Consider the following 18,775-nt stretch of genomic DNA (forward strand, 5'->3'; position numbering starts at 1 on the left):
CCTCCCAGGAACAGTGGGGGAGGAAGCTTGCCCTGCCATCCCCTCCATCCCCACTGTTATGGCAGCGCTCCGCCATCCCACTCTGTCCCCGCCATTCCCTCCATCCCCCTCTGCCAGCACCCCATGCCGCCTCCAAGAAGCAGGGCCTCTGTCCCCACCCTCATGGCTATACTCCGCAGGGCACTCTGTGTGGAGCACTCTGATTGGTTGTTTCAGTAAATATTATCATTGTGATTGGCTGCTGAGACAACCAATTGGAGTGCTCCAAGAGTGTTACAGATGGACAGACAGATACACAGACAGGTGGACTAAGCCCTTTATTTATATATATTCCCTTCCTAAGGAAATGCAGACTAGACGAAGGTGAATATGGAACTGGTTGGGCCATCGTGCTCACTGAGCATCAGTGCCTTAGTGTGTAGTTAGGAGGAGATATCAAGAGGGCTTCCCAGGGATTCAGTCCTGGGTCTGGTATTCTTCAACATCTTCATTAATGATTTGGTTGATGGGATTGAGTGCACACTTAGCAAATTTACAGATAGCATCATGTTGGGTGGAATTGCAGTCACTCAGGATCTGGGGCAGAGCTAGGATCCAGAATGACCTGGATAGACTAGATAAATGGTCTGCAATCAATGAGATGAGATTCAACAAGGACAAGTGCAGAGTTCTGCACTTGGGAAGGAATAATTGCATGTACAAATATAGACCGGAGAATGACTGGCGAGGCTGCACTATTTCAGAGAAGGACCTGCGAGTTACCGTATGCTAAATATGAGCCAACAGTGTGCTTTTCTTGAATAAATACTGACAGCATACTGGATTTTATTAGCAGGAGTGTCACTTGCAAATCAAGGGAAGTGATTCTCCTTCTTTGTTCAGCACTGGTGAAGCCTGACCTGGAGTATTGTGTTCAGTTTTGGGTCCCACATTTCCAGATGGATGTGGACAGATTGGAAAGAACCCAGTGCAGAGTTACAAAATTATTAGAATAAGTAAGATTTAAGATGACTGGCTGAAAGAATTGGGAGTATTTAGCCTGGAGAAAAGAAGACTAAGGGGGGATTTGACAGCAGTCTTCAAATACCTGAAGGGTGATTGTAGAGAGGATGGAAATGAGCTTTTCCCTGTGGTTGTAAGGGACAGGACTAGGAGAAATGGGCTCAAGCTGCAGCAGAGGAAATTTTGGTTGGAGATTAGGAAGAATTTTCTGACTATGAGTGTGGTGAAGCTACCTAGAGCAATTGTGAAGTCTCCATCCCTGGAAATTTTCAAGAGCAGGTTGGACAGTTATTTGGCTGGGATAGTTTAGTCAGGGATTCATAGTTTCATAGTAGTTTGGGGTCAGAAGGGACCTAAATAGATCATCTAGGCTAACCCCCCCCCCGCCACTGGCCAGAGCACACGCTGAGATCACACGACCCCGGACAGGTGTTCATCCAACCTCTTTTTGAATCTACCCAAGGTAGGAGCGAGGACCACTTCCCTAGGAAGTTGGTTCCAGATCCTAGCCACCCTAACAGTGAAATAGTGCCTCCTAATCTCTAACCTAAACCTATTCTCCAGGAGCTTCTGGCCATTGTTCCTCATCATCCCAGGTGCTGCTGGGGGGAATAGGACCCTTCCTATTTGCTGGTGATCTCCCTTAACGAATTTGTAGGTAGCCACCAAGTCCCCCCTCAGCCTCCATTTGCTGAGGCTGAACAGGTTCAGGTCCCTCAGCCTCTCCCCATAGGACCTGCCCTGTTGCCCTCCAACCAAACGGGTGGCCCTCCTCTGGACCCTCTCAAGGCAGGCCACATCCTTCTTAAAGTGCAGTGCCCAGAACTGGACGCAGTACTCAATTGAGGCCGGACCAATGTCACGTAGAGGGATGCCTGTGATGATTCTGCCTTGAGCAGGGAGTTGGACTAGATGACCTTCTGGGGTCCCTTCCAGTCCTACTTTGCTATGATCATCCTTAACTAGCCATTTTTAGAAAAGTGCTAAAGAAAAATGAGAAACATTACTAAGATTTACATGAGGGTTTTACTCAGTTTTTCCAAATAATTTGTGATGGTGCAGAATTCCTTAATTTACACTCATTTCCTTTCTGAAATAAAAGGAGACATAAGAAGTCTCCCTGCAGCCACTAGATAGTGTCCTTTGAAATGCATCAGTTCTAAGCTTGTAATTTATTTTAGAGGAACACGGACACTTGTAGATGTATATGGCAAATTTGTGAGTTTTATAAACTCTGTGTCTGTGTATGCAGGTTTGCAAGATAAAGAGAAATGTATAGATGTATGTGTGAGGAAAATCTTTTTATCATGTTCCAAAATCCCTCTGTAATTCTTTCTCTGTTACAAACTTTCTTGCAGTTTTGGGCCTCTGTCCCTTCTGCTGGTATCCGCTGCTACACTCCTAGATAGAGAGTTTCTGTGATTGCTCTGAGTTTTTTCATGGGTTTCCCATGGTGAATGCATTTGGATCTTGTAACTGCAGTCCCCCTCTGTCCTGTTACAGCAGTTGTTTCAGATGTGTCTGTCTCTTTACACATTTCCTGTGGTTAGGGCTGGTTTTCAAGTGCTAGCTGCTATTTTTTTTTTTACCTTTGTTTCATTTTTATTTCTGCAGAATAGTCAGGAAAGGGCTGCTTCCTTGCCTACTAATCATTCCCTTCCTAGGAGGAAGCCAAACAGAATTACCCATTTCCCATCATCCTCTGTGGTCACCAGAACTGCTGTTTCTGATTGGCTGGAGATGCTGGAATGTTATATTTCCAGAAGGGGTTTTCTGCTTTCTTCATGATGTTTATCACATATGCAAATTCTGTCAGGTGCTGAGCATCTTCTGTTGTCATTGAAGTTAATGCAGTTTAAGGTTCTCAGCACTTTGCAGGCTTTGCCCCTCCATAACTAGTCACATGTGTTAGTCTTACAGTAGGAGGTTTGGCATCGTGTTCAGATTTGCTCTGATATCTAAACTGTTTACCAAAGGACATTGGCCTGGAACATGTAAGGCTGATTATCTAGTACTTAGGCAGGGGAGTGTGATTTATAACTTGGGTTCTCCCATTAAATCTCTGCATAACCCAGGAAACATCTCTAAATGAAATGTTTAAATTTCATAAAGAAATGGTTCCCAACCTTTTAGGGTCAACCCTCCCCTTCCCATCCTGGTCCCTCCTGGAAGACTTGAGGCATCCTTTGAAAAATGCCAGCTCTTAATTTTTTACATGGTTTTTTGACTGAAAAAATAATAGAACAATTCTTCTGTTACAAAGAACTCAGAAAGACCACGACAGGTCTGAAGGTTGTTGACACTATGGATTCCTGTGTGAAATTTCTGGGTTTATCTTAGGAATCATGAGTAGGTGTTTGCATACCTAGCAGTGCTAATATTGTGTGATACCCCACAACAGTAGGATGATGAGCTTTTGGCATATACAGGAGAATGCAGAATCCTGTTGCTGCAACCCAGGGTACATGTCACTCTGGTTGAGAATTGCTGTCATACACTTGGTGTCTTTGGCCAGAATGAGTTTCGTGTTGGACAGTTTCAAATGTCAGTGGGATCTGTGGGTGCTCAGCTCCTTTGAAGTCACCTGAGGAAGCATGGGGAGTGAAATCAAGCCACAGCAAAAACTGTTTATGTAGAAGGAGAGGACAGGCCTTGCACACTTTGCATAGCACAGAGGTGGGCATAATACAGCCCACAGGCCAGATCTGGCCCATCAACCTATGGTGGGTACCTCAGCCAGATCTAACCCCCAATCCAGCCTGTGATGGGTACTTTGACCTGGCTTAGCCCAGGCATGGGAAGCAGCCCAAGTGGTGGCACATGCAGCCAGCCCAACTGCACCTGGGCATGTGGCAGGGTGAGAGCAGCATGGTGGCTGGACTCACTTCCTGGCAGCCCCTGCTACGGTGGCTCACCCTTCCCAGCTGCTACTGCCAGTGTTTCTGCTGCTGCTGAACCTGGCCATGCTGCCTAGACACCCTGGCCAATGCACCCCACACCCGCCACTGGAAGTACCAGATGGAGCCGGGAGGGGGAGTGTCCCGATGGAGACTGGCCCAGGACTCCTGCAGGCAGGGGGGGTTTCAGCTGAGTGGATGGGATGGGGCTGTGGGTGGAGGGGGAGTGGCATCTGGGAGCGGGATGGGTGGGTGGGGACTGAGGCCAGGATCAGGATCATGGGGCAGTGACAGCATGGGGCCAAGGCCCAGGGCAGAGCTGCAATCTGCTCTCTACATGTCTGCCTGCAGAACCAGCACCCATCACAGGAACATGTGGGGACCAGGCAGCTGCTCTGCCCTGACAGCAGCCCCATGCTGTCACTGGCCCGAAATCCTGCCCACCCACCCACAGCCCCATCCCATCCTACTGGCTGAGTACACCTTGCTTGCAGAGGTCCCAGGCCAATCTCCATAAAGACCCCACCTGTCTGCTTCATCTAGTGCCCCCAGCAGTGGGTGCAGGGTAGACAGGTCCAGGGCTGGATAGGATCAATTGCTCCACCCCCTGCCAGACTGGGTCGCCACCCCTCTGCCCCTCTTCTCCAGCCCACAACAGCTCACTAGAACTAAGTTGCCCAATCCAACCCAAATAATTGTCTACTAGTGGCATAGCAGATGCTGTTGAAGTGGGCAGGAAAACAAATGCACATAGCATTGACCACCCTAACAGTATGTTGATCGGACAAGATGATGTTCTAGTCACAGTACCCGGGGGCAAGAATTTAGGTAACACATTTCCTATCCTGTTGCAAGTGACTTCTTGCTCCTCTTACTGAGGAACCTGGGATTTTTGTTGCACGGTTGTTAGTTCAGCTCTGGTAACACTGGCATTTTCATGACCCTGCTTGGAATGAGCTTGCAGCAATAAAAATGCCACTGTTTTAGCTACTGTTGCACTGAGGCCCGATTTTATGCTACAAGTATAAAGTGTCTGGGGACCTGTTGCAACACTGTGCTCCAACTTCGTTATAATATGTTTAAAATCATTGGTTTATTCAGAGCTTGACAAAAGCTCTGGTGTATTCTGAACCTATTGAAGTCTTCAGACTAGACTGTAATTTAGTTATGAGGATGCTGTTATTTCTCAATTACTTTAAAGCCTTTAGCTGTGTTATAGCCCAGGCCCTTGACTCAGTTTTTATTCTTGTTGCACAAGAGTCACATGAGCTAATCCAGTTTCTACTCCTCCTTCCCTTTCAGAGTTCCTGAGCAGCATTGTCTGAAAAGAGGAACTGACAGGCAGCATCTCCCATAAAGGAAGAGGTTCAAATTAGTTGTCAAAGCAGCCCTGCTGCATAGGAGACACTTCTGCCCAGTTGTTGAACAGTTACAAAAGTCCAACTCGGGATCCTTAAAGTTCTAGTTTATTAGGTGGATTGAAACACTGTAATCATAAACCTTGGGGCTGGTCCACACACACACACACACACACACACACACACACACAGAGTAGCAGGCTACAGAGTCAGGTATACCTATCCTACAAGCGCTGGAGTCTGTCGTTGAGGCTTCTTTCAGTGTGGTGTTATCTTCCAGAAGGGGGTTGCCGGCTGGTCCTTCTGGCTGGACAGGTCTGGTCGAGTTGGAGATCAAGAGGGCGCCACTGAGGGTCACTTTTCACTGCCTTTTATCTGTCCCTGGCAGACTTTGGTGAGTCCCCAGTTTTCTGGTTTGCCTAATCCAGGGGTCATTGACCCTCGTGGGACTTTCCCCCCCCCCCCCCCCCCCCCCGGTGGCTACTGGACAGCATCTGTCAGCCCCAGGGGTCGTCCGCATGTACGTGCAGGTTTGGGAGTCCGTTGATGAATTTAGAATAGGGCTCTGGGAGTGGTCGATCTGGAGATATTCAGCCCAAAAGTTGGTCTCTAGTGTTGATTAAGTCAGGCCAGGGCTTCTAGCCCTTGATCAGTGAAGTTTAGAGATTTCCCGGTTGTTACATTGTCTTCTATTGAGTTCAGCTTCCAGGTGATAATTGCTGCCTGCTTCCATGTTACACATTCAATCACTGATTCACTCACTCTTTCAGAGGCCAGCCTGATACAGGGAAGGGCAGTTTGATTCCTGCCCTTGTTAACACTGTTACAATGTATAACTTACTAAAACACATTTAGTTGCAAGTTGAAAGGTGAGGAGTATAAAATATAAGCTACAAATGCCATGGCACACAAATAGATAAAAATACCAAACTACAAGGGGAGATACAAAATGCACACATACAAATTTTAAAATACAATTCCTTATCTTAAAGTGAAAGAGAGAGGAAGGAAGAAAAGGTAGAAAAAGAGAAACATATCCAAAGAGGGGAGAGCAAATGCAGGCAAGAGGAAAAGGGGGCTTTCTGCTACACAGTCTATGAGGATTTTTAGGCCACTGCAGCAAGAAGCTACCCTGTCATTTCCAGATTTCGCCCCATGACAGTTTCTGCAGGAAGCTGACTGAAGTGTTGCCACTTTTACCTGGATTCTCATGTATGTGCTAAAAGCTCATCATCCTATTGTAAATACTCCACTGTTAATAGGATTGAACACTTCTGATTACATCCCAGCCTCACACAGCCTGTGAAGGATGCCAGCATAATACCTCTTCCCCATTAATATATAGTTTCTGTAAGTTCAGCCAGGAGAGAGATTCTCCTCTTGTAGCTCTGTCTGACATACTGAGAACTGCTCTGGAGAGTGAAGTATCTTGCAGCAGTTGTGAAGTCATTAGCAAGGAGCTTTCTGATGCAAGTAGCTGGGGCAAAGAAGTCTCCCAAAATGGAAAGTATGATTGTGAAGAGAGGCAGTCAGAAGCCTGTCCATTAATGAACAAAGCAAAGAGTCTCTTGGTAATTCCCTGACTGAAGCTAAGGGATATATGGTAGAATAGGCATCACTTCATCAGCTTGAGGAAGAAGTTAAGTGATAAGGCTATGGGCACTGTGGGAGACTTAGTCATAGTCTGGCAGGGTCTGAAATAGCTCTTTGCAGCAAGGCTGCTTTCAGTTGAAATGTATCCAACCTTAATGGCAGGCTGACTTCCATGCCTGTCAAGTTAGGAAGTTTGGGTCTTAGGGAAGAATTTTGCTGAAAGATCCTTCAGCCTTTTTAATGTGGTTTTGTAGCATCACATTTTAAGGTTTTATTTGCAGCACTATTGCCAGCTCAGGGCATGATGTTCTCCTTTACCTATGTCTCTTTGAGATGCCTATTCCATTAATGTATCCCTTTGCCCTGTTCATAGTTGGCAACTCCCTGCCCCTTTGTTTTCTCATTGCAAGTACCACTGCCTGCAGCAGTGTAAGTCTCCCTATCCCAGCAGGTAGAGAGGACTTAGCTTTGCATGTGCCCCTTCACTGAGGTTATGGTGAAGCATCCCTCCTCACAAGCTCTGTATCCTGAGGAGCCTGCCTAGTATCTTAGTGCACTGAGTTAGAATAAATCAGTGATTTTCAAATTTTTTTCTTTTGTGGATCCCTAAAAAATTTCAAATGGAAGTGCGGACCCCTTTGGAAATTTTGAATGGAGGTGCCCCTTTGAATTGTAAGTGTGGGTATTCATATACTTTTGATTGATCAAAGTCATCTTTTGTAGACCCCTTAGATAGTCTGGGGGGTCCTAGGAGTCCATGGACCACAGGCTGAAAACCAGTGGGATAAATGCTTTACAAATACTGTGCTTTTTTCCTACAATGGGCAGAGCACAGCTTCTGCCAAGCAGTCCTTCTGCTTTGGAACTCACCAAGGTTGGAACTAGCGGTGAATGCTGACAATGTCCAGCAGCGCTGATGATTCCAGAAAGCATTTGGCATTGTTGGGTGTTACGCTGAATGGAAGACCTACGGTAGACAGCTGCATTGAAAAAGCAAATCTGTATCCAGAGCTTAAATAAAAGGAGCATCAAGTCCTGGAGTACCAAAATGTGGTTCCCCTTAGATCATTAAGGGTAAAGTGCATGTGGGTGGGAGGATGTTACCTTTACCTACTAATGTCCTGGCTGCATTGGCTGCTTCTGCAGAGGTTGATCCTTTCCCACTAAAGACCTTTTCTTTAGGTGATACTCTGGTCAGTTGACTATTAAACCTGAATTTTGAGCCCTGGAGGAGAGATGACAGAGGTATATAAAATAATGAAGGCTACATTATAGATCTCTCTGTGAAGCACCCGATGATGGGCAGTTTCAGAGGAGTATTGATCTCTGTGTTCAAAACACAGAGCTACCAGTCAGCTTTGTCCTCATACATCAATTTAGTTGGGAATAATTTTCAGAGGCTTTTGGGTTTCCCCCAAAGCTTTTTGTGAAAGTTTTTCCTCTTAGAGGCCTGCTGGTAAGTATTGAAATGGTGCTAATTCCCACTTACTGCACTGCTGCTGTGAATCTCAGGACTTTTCAGGGTGATGAACTCCCAGTTCTGGCTTGTTTGCCCTTCTTAGTTGATTTGTTAGACATTCTTACTTCAAAAGAGAGTTAATTATTAATTTAACACAAGAGACCAACAGGAGCCAAATTGAACATTTTTATTGTGTAATCTAGCTTCTAGTATGGATCAAAAAACCTTGCGATGCTGGGAGAGAGGATAGGCATGGTGTCCTCAAAAGGCACAATAGGGCATTTGTGGGATTCTGAATTACCCATTGCTTTCCCCATACATCAGTGGGCTAGTGATCAGTGCTGCAGAGGCTTCAGCTTATGATCTCATCTGAGGTATGACCTTGGACTTTGTCATGAGATATGATGGGTGTGTGACTGTGCAGAGCTCAGTCGGCACTTTATGGGCAGTTCCTGTCCAATGCTTCCCCATCCACTCAGCAATTTTTTTTTTTTTTGGCTTGGTAGAGACACTATTTGGGGAGGATGTGGGAGGGGCTGTCAGGATAAAGCTTGCCTTCCTGTGGGTTACTGGTGATAATTGCCGCTCCGGAACCAGCTTCATACAGAGCTGCTGGAGCAGGAAGCTCTTTACAATACCGCTCTTTCAGTGGAACACTGAAAGGTCCCAGTCCCTTGCAGCTCCAGGAAACCCTTGGCCCCAAGAATGCTGAGTCCCGTACATTTTCTTTCCTAACCTTCCGGGAAAGACAGTGGCTCCCATGGAGGCAAGAAAATGAGGCTCCCTGTGCTCCATACTTTGTGACTTTCACTTGCCACAGAATGCAGCCAGAGAGATCTCATTCACCCAAGTGCAGCTGCACTGAATTCCTTTTAGGCAAAAAAATGTTTCAAAGTGATACTGTTTCTTTCAGCTGTGTCTGTTGCCTCAGTCAACCCTCAATCCTGACTAGCAACATTGCACTCTCCAGCAACCGCTACTTCTGCACAAAAACTTCAGCGAGCTCAGGCATTTAGTCAATGACGCACTGCAGAGTAAGAGATTTGGCAAGATGGGAGCCCAGGAAGGGTGGCTGTGCCTTAAGGAAGTGATCCTTCCGGCACAGAGGGAGACGATCCCAATGCGGAGGGGGAAAGGGACCAAGAGGCTTCCTCGGCTGACCAGAGAAATCCAGAGCAGCCTGAGGGCAAAAAGGGGGGCATATAAGCAGTGGAAACAGGGAGAGATTGCTAAAGAGAAGTATACCTCCTCAGCTCGCAGTTGTAGGGAGGCAGTTAGAAAGGCCGAAGCTACCATGGAGCTGAGGATGGCATCCCAAGATAAAGATAACAAAAAATTGTTTTTCAGTTATATAGGGAGTAAAAGGAAGGCCCAGGGTGGAATAGGACCACTACTGAATGGGCAAAAGCAATTGGTGACAGACGGGGGGACAAGGCTGAACTCCTCAATGAGTTCTTTGCTCAGTGTTCCTAAACGAGGGGCAAAACAAGTCTCACAATGGGATCGTAGGAAGACAACAGCAGGGTGCCAGACTACCAAGCGTTGACCCTGAGTTGTTGCAGAGTCACTTGGAAGGACTGGATGCGTTTAAATCGGCAGACCTGGATGAGCTCCATCCGAGGGTAGTGAAGGCACTGGCTGACGTCATTGCACAGCCACTGGCAAGAATATTTGAGCGCTCGTGGCGCACGGGCCAGGTCCCAGAGGACTGAAAAAGGGCCAATGTCCCTATTTTCAAGAAGGGGAGGAAGGAGGATCCAGGCAACTACAGGCCAGTCAGTCTCACCTCCATCCTTGGTAAAGTCTTTGAAAAGATTGTTAAGGCTCATATATGTGAGAGCCCAGCCCGAAAAATTATGCTGAGGGGGGAAACCAGCACGGGTTCGTAGCAGGTAGATCATGCCTGACTAATCTAGTCTCTTTTTATGACCAGGTTACAAAACACCTGGACGCAGGAGTAGGGGTAGATATCGTTTACTTAAACTTCAGGAAGGCCTTCGATATGGTATCCCACCCCATACTGGTGAACAAATTAAGAGGCTGTGACTTGAATGATTACACAGTCCGGTGGGTGGCAAATTGGCTAAAGGGTCATACCCAGAGAGTGGTGGTGGACAGGTCGGTATCGACCTGGAAGGACGTGGCTAGTGGGAAGGGCTTGCAGGCCAAGCCCTACGAGGAGAGACTGGGGCACCTGGATCTCTTCAGCCTCCGCAAGAGAAGGTTGAGAGGAGACCTTGTGGCAGCTTATAAATTCATCATAGGGGTGCAGAAGGGAATTGGTGAGGCTTTATTCACCAAGGCACCCCTAGGGGTTACAAGAAATAATGGCCATAAGCTAGAAGAAAGTGGATGTAGGCTGGACATTAGGAAGAACTTCGTCACAGTTAGAGTGGCCAAAATCTGGAATGGGCTCCCAAGGGAGGTGGTGCTCTCCCCTACTCTGAGGGTCTTCAAGAGGAGGTTAGATAGGCATCTGGCTGGGGTTATCTGAACCCAGCACTCTTTCCTGCCTATGCAGGGGGACAAACTCAGTGATCTATTGAGATCCCTTCTGACCCTAACATCTATGAATCTATGAAAAACAATTAAAGGATCTTCTCAGCAGTGACTGACTCTGCAAGGGTCCTATTTAATCTTGTTCAATCCAGAATAATCCAAAGAACCCTCAATTCTGGTGCTCTGTACAGCCCTTGATTGTACCACTCCCCTGGAGTGGAATCAGATGGCAGGCTTGGAGATATTTTTGACATGGCATTGAAATGATAGAGGGTGGTAGGAATTCACTAAAATTAAGCTGCCAGCAACAGCTCATTGGCAACAGCAAGATCACAGTGCTGTGGGCTCAACACTTTAATTAGGTTTGTGCTTTTGTTCTGAGTTCTGTGGTTTTAGGTACTTTACTACCTTCTAGATCAGGGGCAGGCAATTATTTCAGGCAGAGGGCCACTTAACAAGTTTTGGCAAGCTGTTGGGGGCTGCATAGGTAGGTCTGCCCCCTGACAGTTGCTCTGCCCCCTGGTCGTCACATTGGGACCAGAAAACCTGCTCCCTAACCTCTGACCTTTGCTACTGGAAGTCCCTCTCCTGGCTGTGCACCCCCCCCCCCCCCCAACTCCTTTTGAGCGGGGCGGTTGCCAGCTTAGAATCAGAAAAAAACCAAACCATACACTAGAAGTCAAACATCTACTATAATATATTTTAATTTTATTACAAAAAATATTTGTCATGACTTGTGATTGTGTACTGTATATAGAAGGGATTACATAACAACTCAAAAATAAAGTGTCACTTTTATAGTGTGTGTATGGTGGGTGTGGGAGTGTGTGGAGGGGTTGAGAGGGTGTGGCTGTGTAGGGGGGTATAGGGTATGTTGGGGTGTAAGTATATGTCATTGGGGGTTGTGGGGCAACCCAATGGGTCTGGGTGTGTGGGGTATGAGGGAGGGTGGGGGGTGTAGGGACCCCCCCCCACACACACTACGCTCATGGCATGCAGCCCCAGCTGCTGGTAGCAGCAGCAGGTGGGGAGGTCAGGACGCTCGCGCCTGGCACAGGCGCCCAGTGGGGCATGTCTCCAGCCAGCGCTGCGCAGGGGGAAGGATTGTAGCCTTCCCGACTGCCTCTATTGCTGGGGCTCCGCACCACGTGCCTGCAACTCCAACACTCGCAGCAGGAACTTGCTGCCTCCCCTGCCCCCTGCTGCGCAGGTCCCTCTACTCTGCCAGGAGTGGAGGTAGCCCCACCCCCTGCTTCTCCATGGCATCCAGCACGGGGCTTCCCTGTTACAAGTGTGGAGCTGCAGGCACACACAATAGAGCCCCGGCGATAGAGGCAGCCAGGCAGGCTGCACTTCCTCCCCCCATGCAGCGCTGGCCAGAGCTGTGCCCCACCAGGTGCCTGTGTCAAGCACAAGCATCCTGACCTCCCCACCTGCTGCTGCTGCTGCAGCAGGGGCTGCGCGCCGTGGGAGGACTGTGGGGGGGGGTCCCTACACCTCACACCCTGCCCAGCTGAGCTCTGCACTCCCACAGGCTCTTTTCAAGCTGTTGGATCCAATTTCTGTCATGGACTTTGATGCCATGGTGGAGACGATGATGCCACTTTTTACAATCCTGTGCCAAGGTTTTCCATTGGTTAGGATTGATTCCAAATGCCTTCATATCTTGTTTGCATGTGTCTTCGTAGTGAAGCTTGGGACGTCTTGTTGTTCTTCTTCCCTCCAATAGTTCCCCATATAGTATGTCCTTGGGTATGTGTCTATCTTCCAATCTGCTCAGGTGGCCTAGCCGGAGCAGTCATCTGTGTTTGGATAGGGCTGTCACACTTAGTAAATCTGCCCTCTGAAGAACCTCTGTGTCGGTAATTTTATGTTGCCATTTGATGTTGAGTATGCAGCGTAAACAGCACAGGTGGAAGCTTTTTAACCTTTTCTCTTGGTGTGCGTAAGCTGTCCATGTTTCTCCACCATACATGACAGTGTTGAGTATGAAAGCTTTGTACACTAGTATTTTGGTCTTAATGGTAAGCTTTTGAGTTGTTCCATTCTCTCTTAGTTAGTCTGCTGAAGGTAGTGTCAGCCTTTCCAATGCGAACATTAAGTTCTTCATCCAGTGAGAATTGGTAGTCACTGTAGAACCTAGGTAGCTGAACTTTTGGACTACTGCCAGCTCGTTCTCATTAAGGATGATTGATGGATCTTGTGGAACTCCCTGTCCTAGTACAACTGTTTTCTTTATGTTGATGGTGAGAGCAAATACCTGGCAAGCTCTTGAGAGGCAATCTATGAGTTCATGTAATAGGTCTTGGTTTTGGGCTACAAGAGTATCAGCAGCAGCAAATGGAAGCTCCCTGGTAAGCACCTTTCTATAATCTTTGCCTTAAGTCCTGACCGGTTGAAAAGTTTCCCATCCAATCTTATGTAGAGGTTCACTCCACCTTCTGTGTCTTTAAATGTGCAGAAAGACAGACTTAATGATGTAACAATCCCTGCTGCTTTTAAAATCTATGAATCCTCTACAGTCCTAAGTACCTTTTCTTCCAAGCTGATCTGACTCCCCTTCCTCAGAGAAGAACCTAATGGTGCCTGCATTGCTCGAGACAAAAGAAAGGCTGGGAACATTTGCAAGAGGGGTGTGTGTATATATCGATATTTCACCTTCACATAAATTGGAACCTATTCTGCTCAAGCATCCCAGGGCAAGAAAAAAAAGTCTCTTGGGCTCAGACATAGTGGAAATTTTCAACACTAAAAGGACCTTCTTTGCAGTATTCCCAGTAACTGAAAATTGTGGGTTAAAATGGAAGCATTTTTTCAGACTTAATTAGAGTTTTTGCTGCTTACAAATGTGGCAGACATCTGCTGTGAGCTCTGATGTGGGCAGTACTTTGCAGTATGTGGCTGCTACGACCTGGTACATACATTCTTTGTGTGAATGTTAATGAGCTTAGTGCAAGTTTCTTGTTCCTATACAATACAGGGAAGTAGCTTCTGCTCTGAGGTTCCCACCTTTCTGGCATGTCTTCTGTTTTGATAAAACTATAACAGATCCATCCTTGGAGATTAAGGATGTTACTAGGATTCAGGAAGGACTATAAATGAATAAGGCATTAGGTTGGAATTTATCCTGCTGTTTTAGTTGGTTTGAGTCAGTAATTAACCACTTCTGACTGCTGAGGCAGCCCACTTCTCTTGTTAGTATACTGTAGACCCTCTGCAACAGAAGCATTAATCTCACATTCTACATCTTTGAAGTGCTGTGCCAGCATTAAGTAGCTGTGAGCTGGGGCCCACATGAAAATTAGCTCAATTTAACCAAATGGGATTCTGAGCCCACTTGGTTAAGTTGGTGCCACCTTTTGTATGAACATTTGGGAACCAGAGCGAGTAGCTCTGAAAGTGATTTAGTTAGAAACTGATACAGTCCAGTTTCTAACCACTTCATAATTCTTTCTGAGAGAGGCCAGTATTGTCTCTGTGATATCCTTGGGGAGACAGGTTCAGAGAGGGGCAGTGTATAAGGCCATATTTAATGAGCAGGCCTGGGAAGAAGCCAGCTGCATGCATGCTCTACTAAGTAATGCAGCCCAGTCTTCTGCAGCAAGTGTCCTTACCTTTCCCATTGTTTTCCTGTACATACTTTGGAAAGCATGTGCCTGGGCTGTCCATTTGATATTGTGCCATGTCCTGGAAGATGTTTCCAGCACCCACCACAATGCTGAGCTTTTAGCATCAGACAGGTCCAAGCTCTGCCCAGCACACTCCCAGAAGGGTGATACAGACACACTAGCTGCAGTTGACTGTCCCAGACTGATGCATAAAGCCTCTTCTAGCAGCTCGGACTGGGAGTTGGGCAAGCTGCAGCAGTGACACAAGGCCATTGTTTTTTAATCTGCCACCTTTTCCTCTTCTGAATCCCTCCTGGCAGAGCAGACCTGAACAGGGTGTGGGGCCCAGGGCAAATCAGCCCATGTGGGGCCCCACCCCTGCTCTGTTCCCATGGCCCCAGACTGGAAGAAGCTGCCGCCGCCAGCAGTAGCAGCAGCATCGGCATCAGCAGCAAGGTAGGGAAGGGAGGATAGTAAGTGGCTGAATGCGGAGCCACTGCTCCGCCCAACTCCATTCCGCTGCTGCTCTGCTCCGCTTTGCCGGACCCCCCAAAGCACAGGGCCCCGGGGTGGTCGCTCCAATTGCCCCCACCCTGGGGATGGCCCTGCCTCCTGGATAGGAGTACACCGATAGAGATTTTGGGAGCCGATACCGATAGCCAATATTTAAGGAAGCATATTGGCTGATACCGATCCTATTTCTGATACAGCTGCATGCAGCTGGTAAGTCTGCTGTGGTGGAAGGGGAGGGACGGGACGTTGGGCGGGGCAGATCAACACACCCTGTGGTGAGGGAAGGAGGGGGCAGGAGTAGGGACAGGTGCTGCCCAGCCGGGGTGGGGTGGGGCACAGGAAGGAGCCGTGGTTCACTGGGGGGACAGGGAGACTCCAGGAGGCCATGGGATGTCATGTGCCCCCTGGATTTGCATGGGGCAGGGAAGTGGGCTGGAGCTGGGGCTGCACTGGGTTCTTCTCGGTGGGGGCTGGGCTCAGGGCAGGCAGCAGTGGCACTGGGAGGGGGGCTATGGAGGGGGCTGCAGCCACCCCAAATTTTGCCATAGCCCCACTCCCAGCGCCGCCTCTGCCCGCCTGCCACAACCCTGGCTCAACCCCCGCCTCCCTGCATGCGCTGGGAAGAGCCGGGACTGTGCTGGGCGGGGCTGGAAGCATGGCTACAGGGGGCCTATGGTGAAATTTGGGGTGGCTGCAACCCCCTCTGTAGCCCCCCTCCCAGCACCACTGCTGCCTACCCCAAGCCCAGCCCTCACTGAGAAGAACCTGGTGCAGCCCTGGCTCCAGCAGGCAGCTGTAGCCCGCCCCCCACAACCCACACAGATCTGTGGGCACATGCCTTCTCATGCCTCCCAGGGTGCGTGCAGCAGCAGGAGTCATCCACCCCGCCGCCCCGGACAAGCCACTGCTCCGTCCTGTGCCCCACCCCACCCCATCTGGGCAGCACCTGCCCCCTCCCTCCCTCACTGCGGGGGACATTGATCTTCCCCCACACCCTTGCTCTCCCCACTTCCCTTCCACCACAACAGACTTACCAGCTGCACACAGCTCTCCACACTTCTGGGCTGTGCTCCTTGCTGCCTGTGTGCTGTGCTGTTGCTGCGTGCACTCATGGGCATTTCTCCGCCAAATTATTGGCCTCTTGAGGCCAGTTTCCGAGATAACCAATTTTCTTTATACTTTTACCGATTCAATATTGGACCAATGTATTGGTGCATCTCTACTCCTGAAAGCCAGTTTCTGCCATGATGCCTTTGGGTCACTACTGCTTTGTACTGGTTAGGCAAGTAGCAAGTTGAGACTCCAGCTTTGCTGCTCAAGTCCAGCTGATTGTAATTTCATTGTCCCAACTGAGCCCATCCCTTTCCCCACTGTTTTCCCCAGATGTTGTGGTCTGCGTGGTATGCAGATTGATGGCTGTCCTCCATGGTACAAGTCAGTGCATTGGAGTGCTGACACTCAACAAGGTTCCCGGGCACTTGTGTGATATAACTTGGCAGACAACCCTGACTGCAGCCATTTCTCTAAGTGCCCCCAGCACTCCCTGACCTCTCAAATATACTAGAGATCTGACAGCTACATGCCCTGGGCTAGGCAGCTGTTTTCTGTTTGGCCCAGCAGAAGAATGACTCCCAGCCCCACCATATCAAAGGTCATGCAGGTAGATTTGACTTTTGGCTTGCTTACCCTCAGCCCTTTTCAGCCCTCCAAAGGGCAAATGTAGGGAGATTATCCTTTGTAGTCACTGTTTTAATTGCATTGTTACTGTGCCGAGTAAGTGAATCCGGGCAGCAGCTGAGCATGGCGGATGCCAGGCAGCTCCCAGAAATGCATCTGGGAATCAGTAGAGTTCAGCTGGCATGGAAGAATGGCTGCTTCCAGTGACAGGGCTTGGATTGGTACCAACCATCAACAGGTGCAGGGAGCAATGGGACCTGCGTACATGGGGGTGGGAGGATCTGAATAAGTATGTGACCCTGACCTACATCTCATCCTCCAGGCTCTTTACGTTTACACAAACACACCCCTTTTCTGTTTTTCAGACTGTGAGCATCAATAAGGCCATTAATACACAGGAAGTAGCTGTCAAGGAGAAACATGCCAGAAATATCCTTTTTAAAGTTGGCAGCAGGACAAGCAAGCGTGGGAGTTGACTGGGGCTGGTTGAAGACATGGCTGAGACAAGGTGGAGGGGCCTGCAGGCCGGGGCAGAGACCAACAGTCGCAGCAAGTGCCTGTCACAGATGAACCTAGGCAGAGGCCTGAGAAGTACTGCTTGTGGGGTTTTTTGCTGAATGGGGGAGGGGAGGAGAGGGGAGTAAAGCATGGCTTCTGCTGGAGTCCCTTCTGCTGAATGGTTGAGGGGAAGATTTAAACCAAGGCCCCTGTTGGGGTTCCCTCTGGACAGCACAGGAAGAAAGAAGGGATGGGATTCCTGTGGGGAAATTCTTTGAGGGGGAAGGGGCTCCAGTAAGGGATTTCATCTGATGAAATGAGGGGCAGATTGCTATAGGGCAGTGATGCCCCACATTTTTCCCTGGCAGGCCAGATTGGCAACCAGTGCCCAGAGCCAGTGCTGCCACCATCTGGCCATGCAGAGGAGGTCGGTTGCAGCTTGACCTGAGTTCCACCCTGCAGGGGTAAAGGAGCTTCACCCAGCCCCATGGAGGGGGATTTGGTGGGGAAATGCATGGCTTGGCCCCATGGGGGGGAGGGGGGGTTGACCTGCCCCCGGCTGTGGCCCTGTGGAGAAAGGGGACATGGCCCAGCTTTGCAGGGTTGGGGGGGAGGGGTGTGGCCTGGCCCCAATCCAGCCCTGCAAGGGGAGGGGGCCTGGCCTGGCTCCAACTGGGCAGGGCTTGGGACTTGGAAATTTGGCAGGGGGGGAGTGTGGCCCACTGCTCCCCCACCACTAAATTTCCCAACCTATAGGGAGCCCTGCAAGCCAGATGCAAAGGGCTTACAGGCTGCATTTGGCCTGCGGGCTGGAGGTTAAGCACCCCTGCTATAGGGGAACCATCAGTCCCAGCAGCCTCATCTGTGCTGCCCGTTTTTAACGCCACAGCCTTGCTCTGAGTTGCTTTATGCAAGCAACTGCCTAGAGTCTTATCTATGCATGGCATTTCCACTGCTGACTCCAGCCATGAAGCAATGCCAGTGTTAGCAATGGCAGGAAATGTCTAAAGGAGGGAAGACCACTGCAGACTTGACCAAACAATAGATCTTATTACCCTCACTTATTACCCCTACCTGATGGTGGTTATAAATACCAGGTGTTATTACCCCCACCTGATAAGCTTTAGTGTGGTTATAAATACCAGGTGTGTCTAAGCTCTAATGGCCCAAAGGTGTGAACATTTAAAGGTCCAGCTGAAGAAGAATGTGCATCTTGGCAGCTGTTGGTGACAGGGAGCCAAATCATTTAAGTGGGCAGGGCAGGAAAATTTAGGGGAGCACTTTGCTTTCTGACCATGTGGAGTGTGTCACATCTCCAGAATCATACGGGGAGACCATCCTAGAGACGGGCAAGAGGTGAGGTGGGTGTTCTTTGTGAGCTACAGGGCTATTTCTGGCAAAATATTGAAGGGTTCAGGAGAAGTAATATGTGCTATAGCTGAGCTCCAGCCTTGTGATGGAGAGACATGGTACCATCCAATTAGTTTGTATTGACTGGCAGAGCTAATCTAGGCCTGACCTGAAGGGCTTTATTCTCAAGAGCACTCTGGGTGCTCAGCATTCCTGAAACCCAGATTGTCAGCATCTGAGCAAGGCAGGGCGGCTGCATAAACAGGAGCCTTTTTGCCAAGATGGCTCAGCCCCAGTGGGTGTGGTGAGCCCTTCTGAGGA

The 18,775-nt window shown here is 48.9% G+C and overlaps 1 protein-coding gene across 7 annotated transcripts in view; it reads left to right on the forward strand.

Moving 5' to 3' along the window:
• The window catches only part of HIP1 (huntingtin interacting protein 1), a 170,163-nt gene that overhangs the window by 76,180 nt on the left and 75,208 nt on the right, over positions 1–18,775 (forward strand). For 6 of the 7 annotated variants that reach the window (XM_014609869.3, XM_014609864.3, XM_059717345.1 and 3 more), the window contains exon 2: positions 16,972–17,035. The exons of the other annotated variant lie outside the window; for it this stretch is intronic. In XM_014609869.3, the coding sequence (XP_014465355.1) occupies positions 16,972–17,035 (64 nt within the window). The remainder of the gene's footprint in view (positions 1–16,971; positions 17,036–18,775) is intronic. 7 annotated transcript variants of the gene reach the window in all.

Source organism: Alligator mississippiensis, chromosome 14, assembly GCF_030867095.1.
Source record: "Alligator mississippiensis isolate rAllMis1 chromosome 14, rAllMis1, whole genome shotgun sequence".
NCBI classification, from domain to species: Eukaryota; Metazoa; Chordata; order Crocodylia; family Alligatoridae; genus Alligator; species Alligator mississippiensis.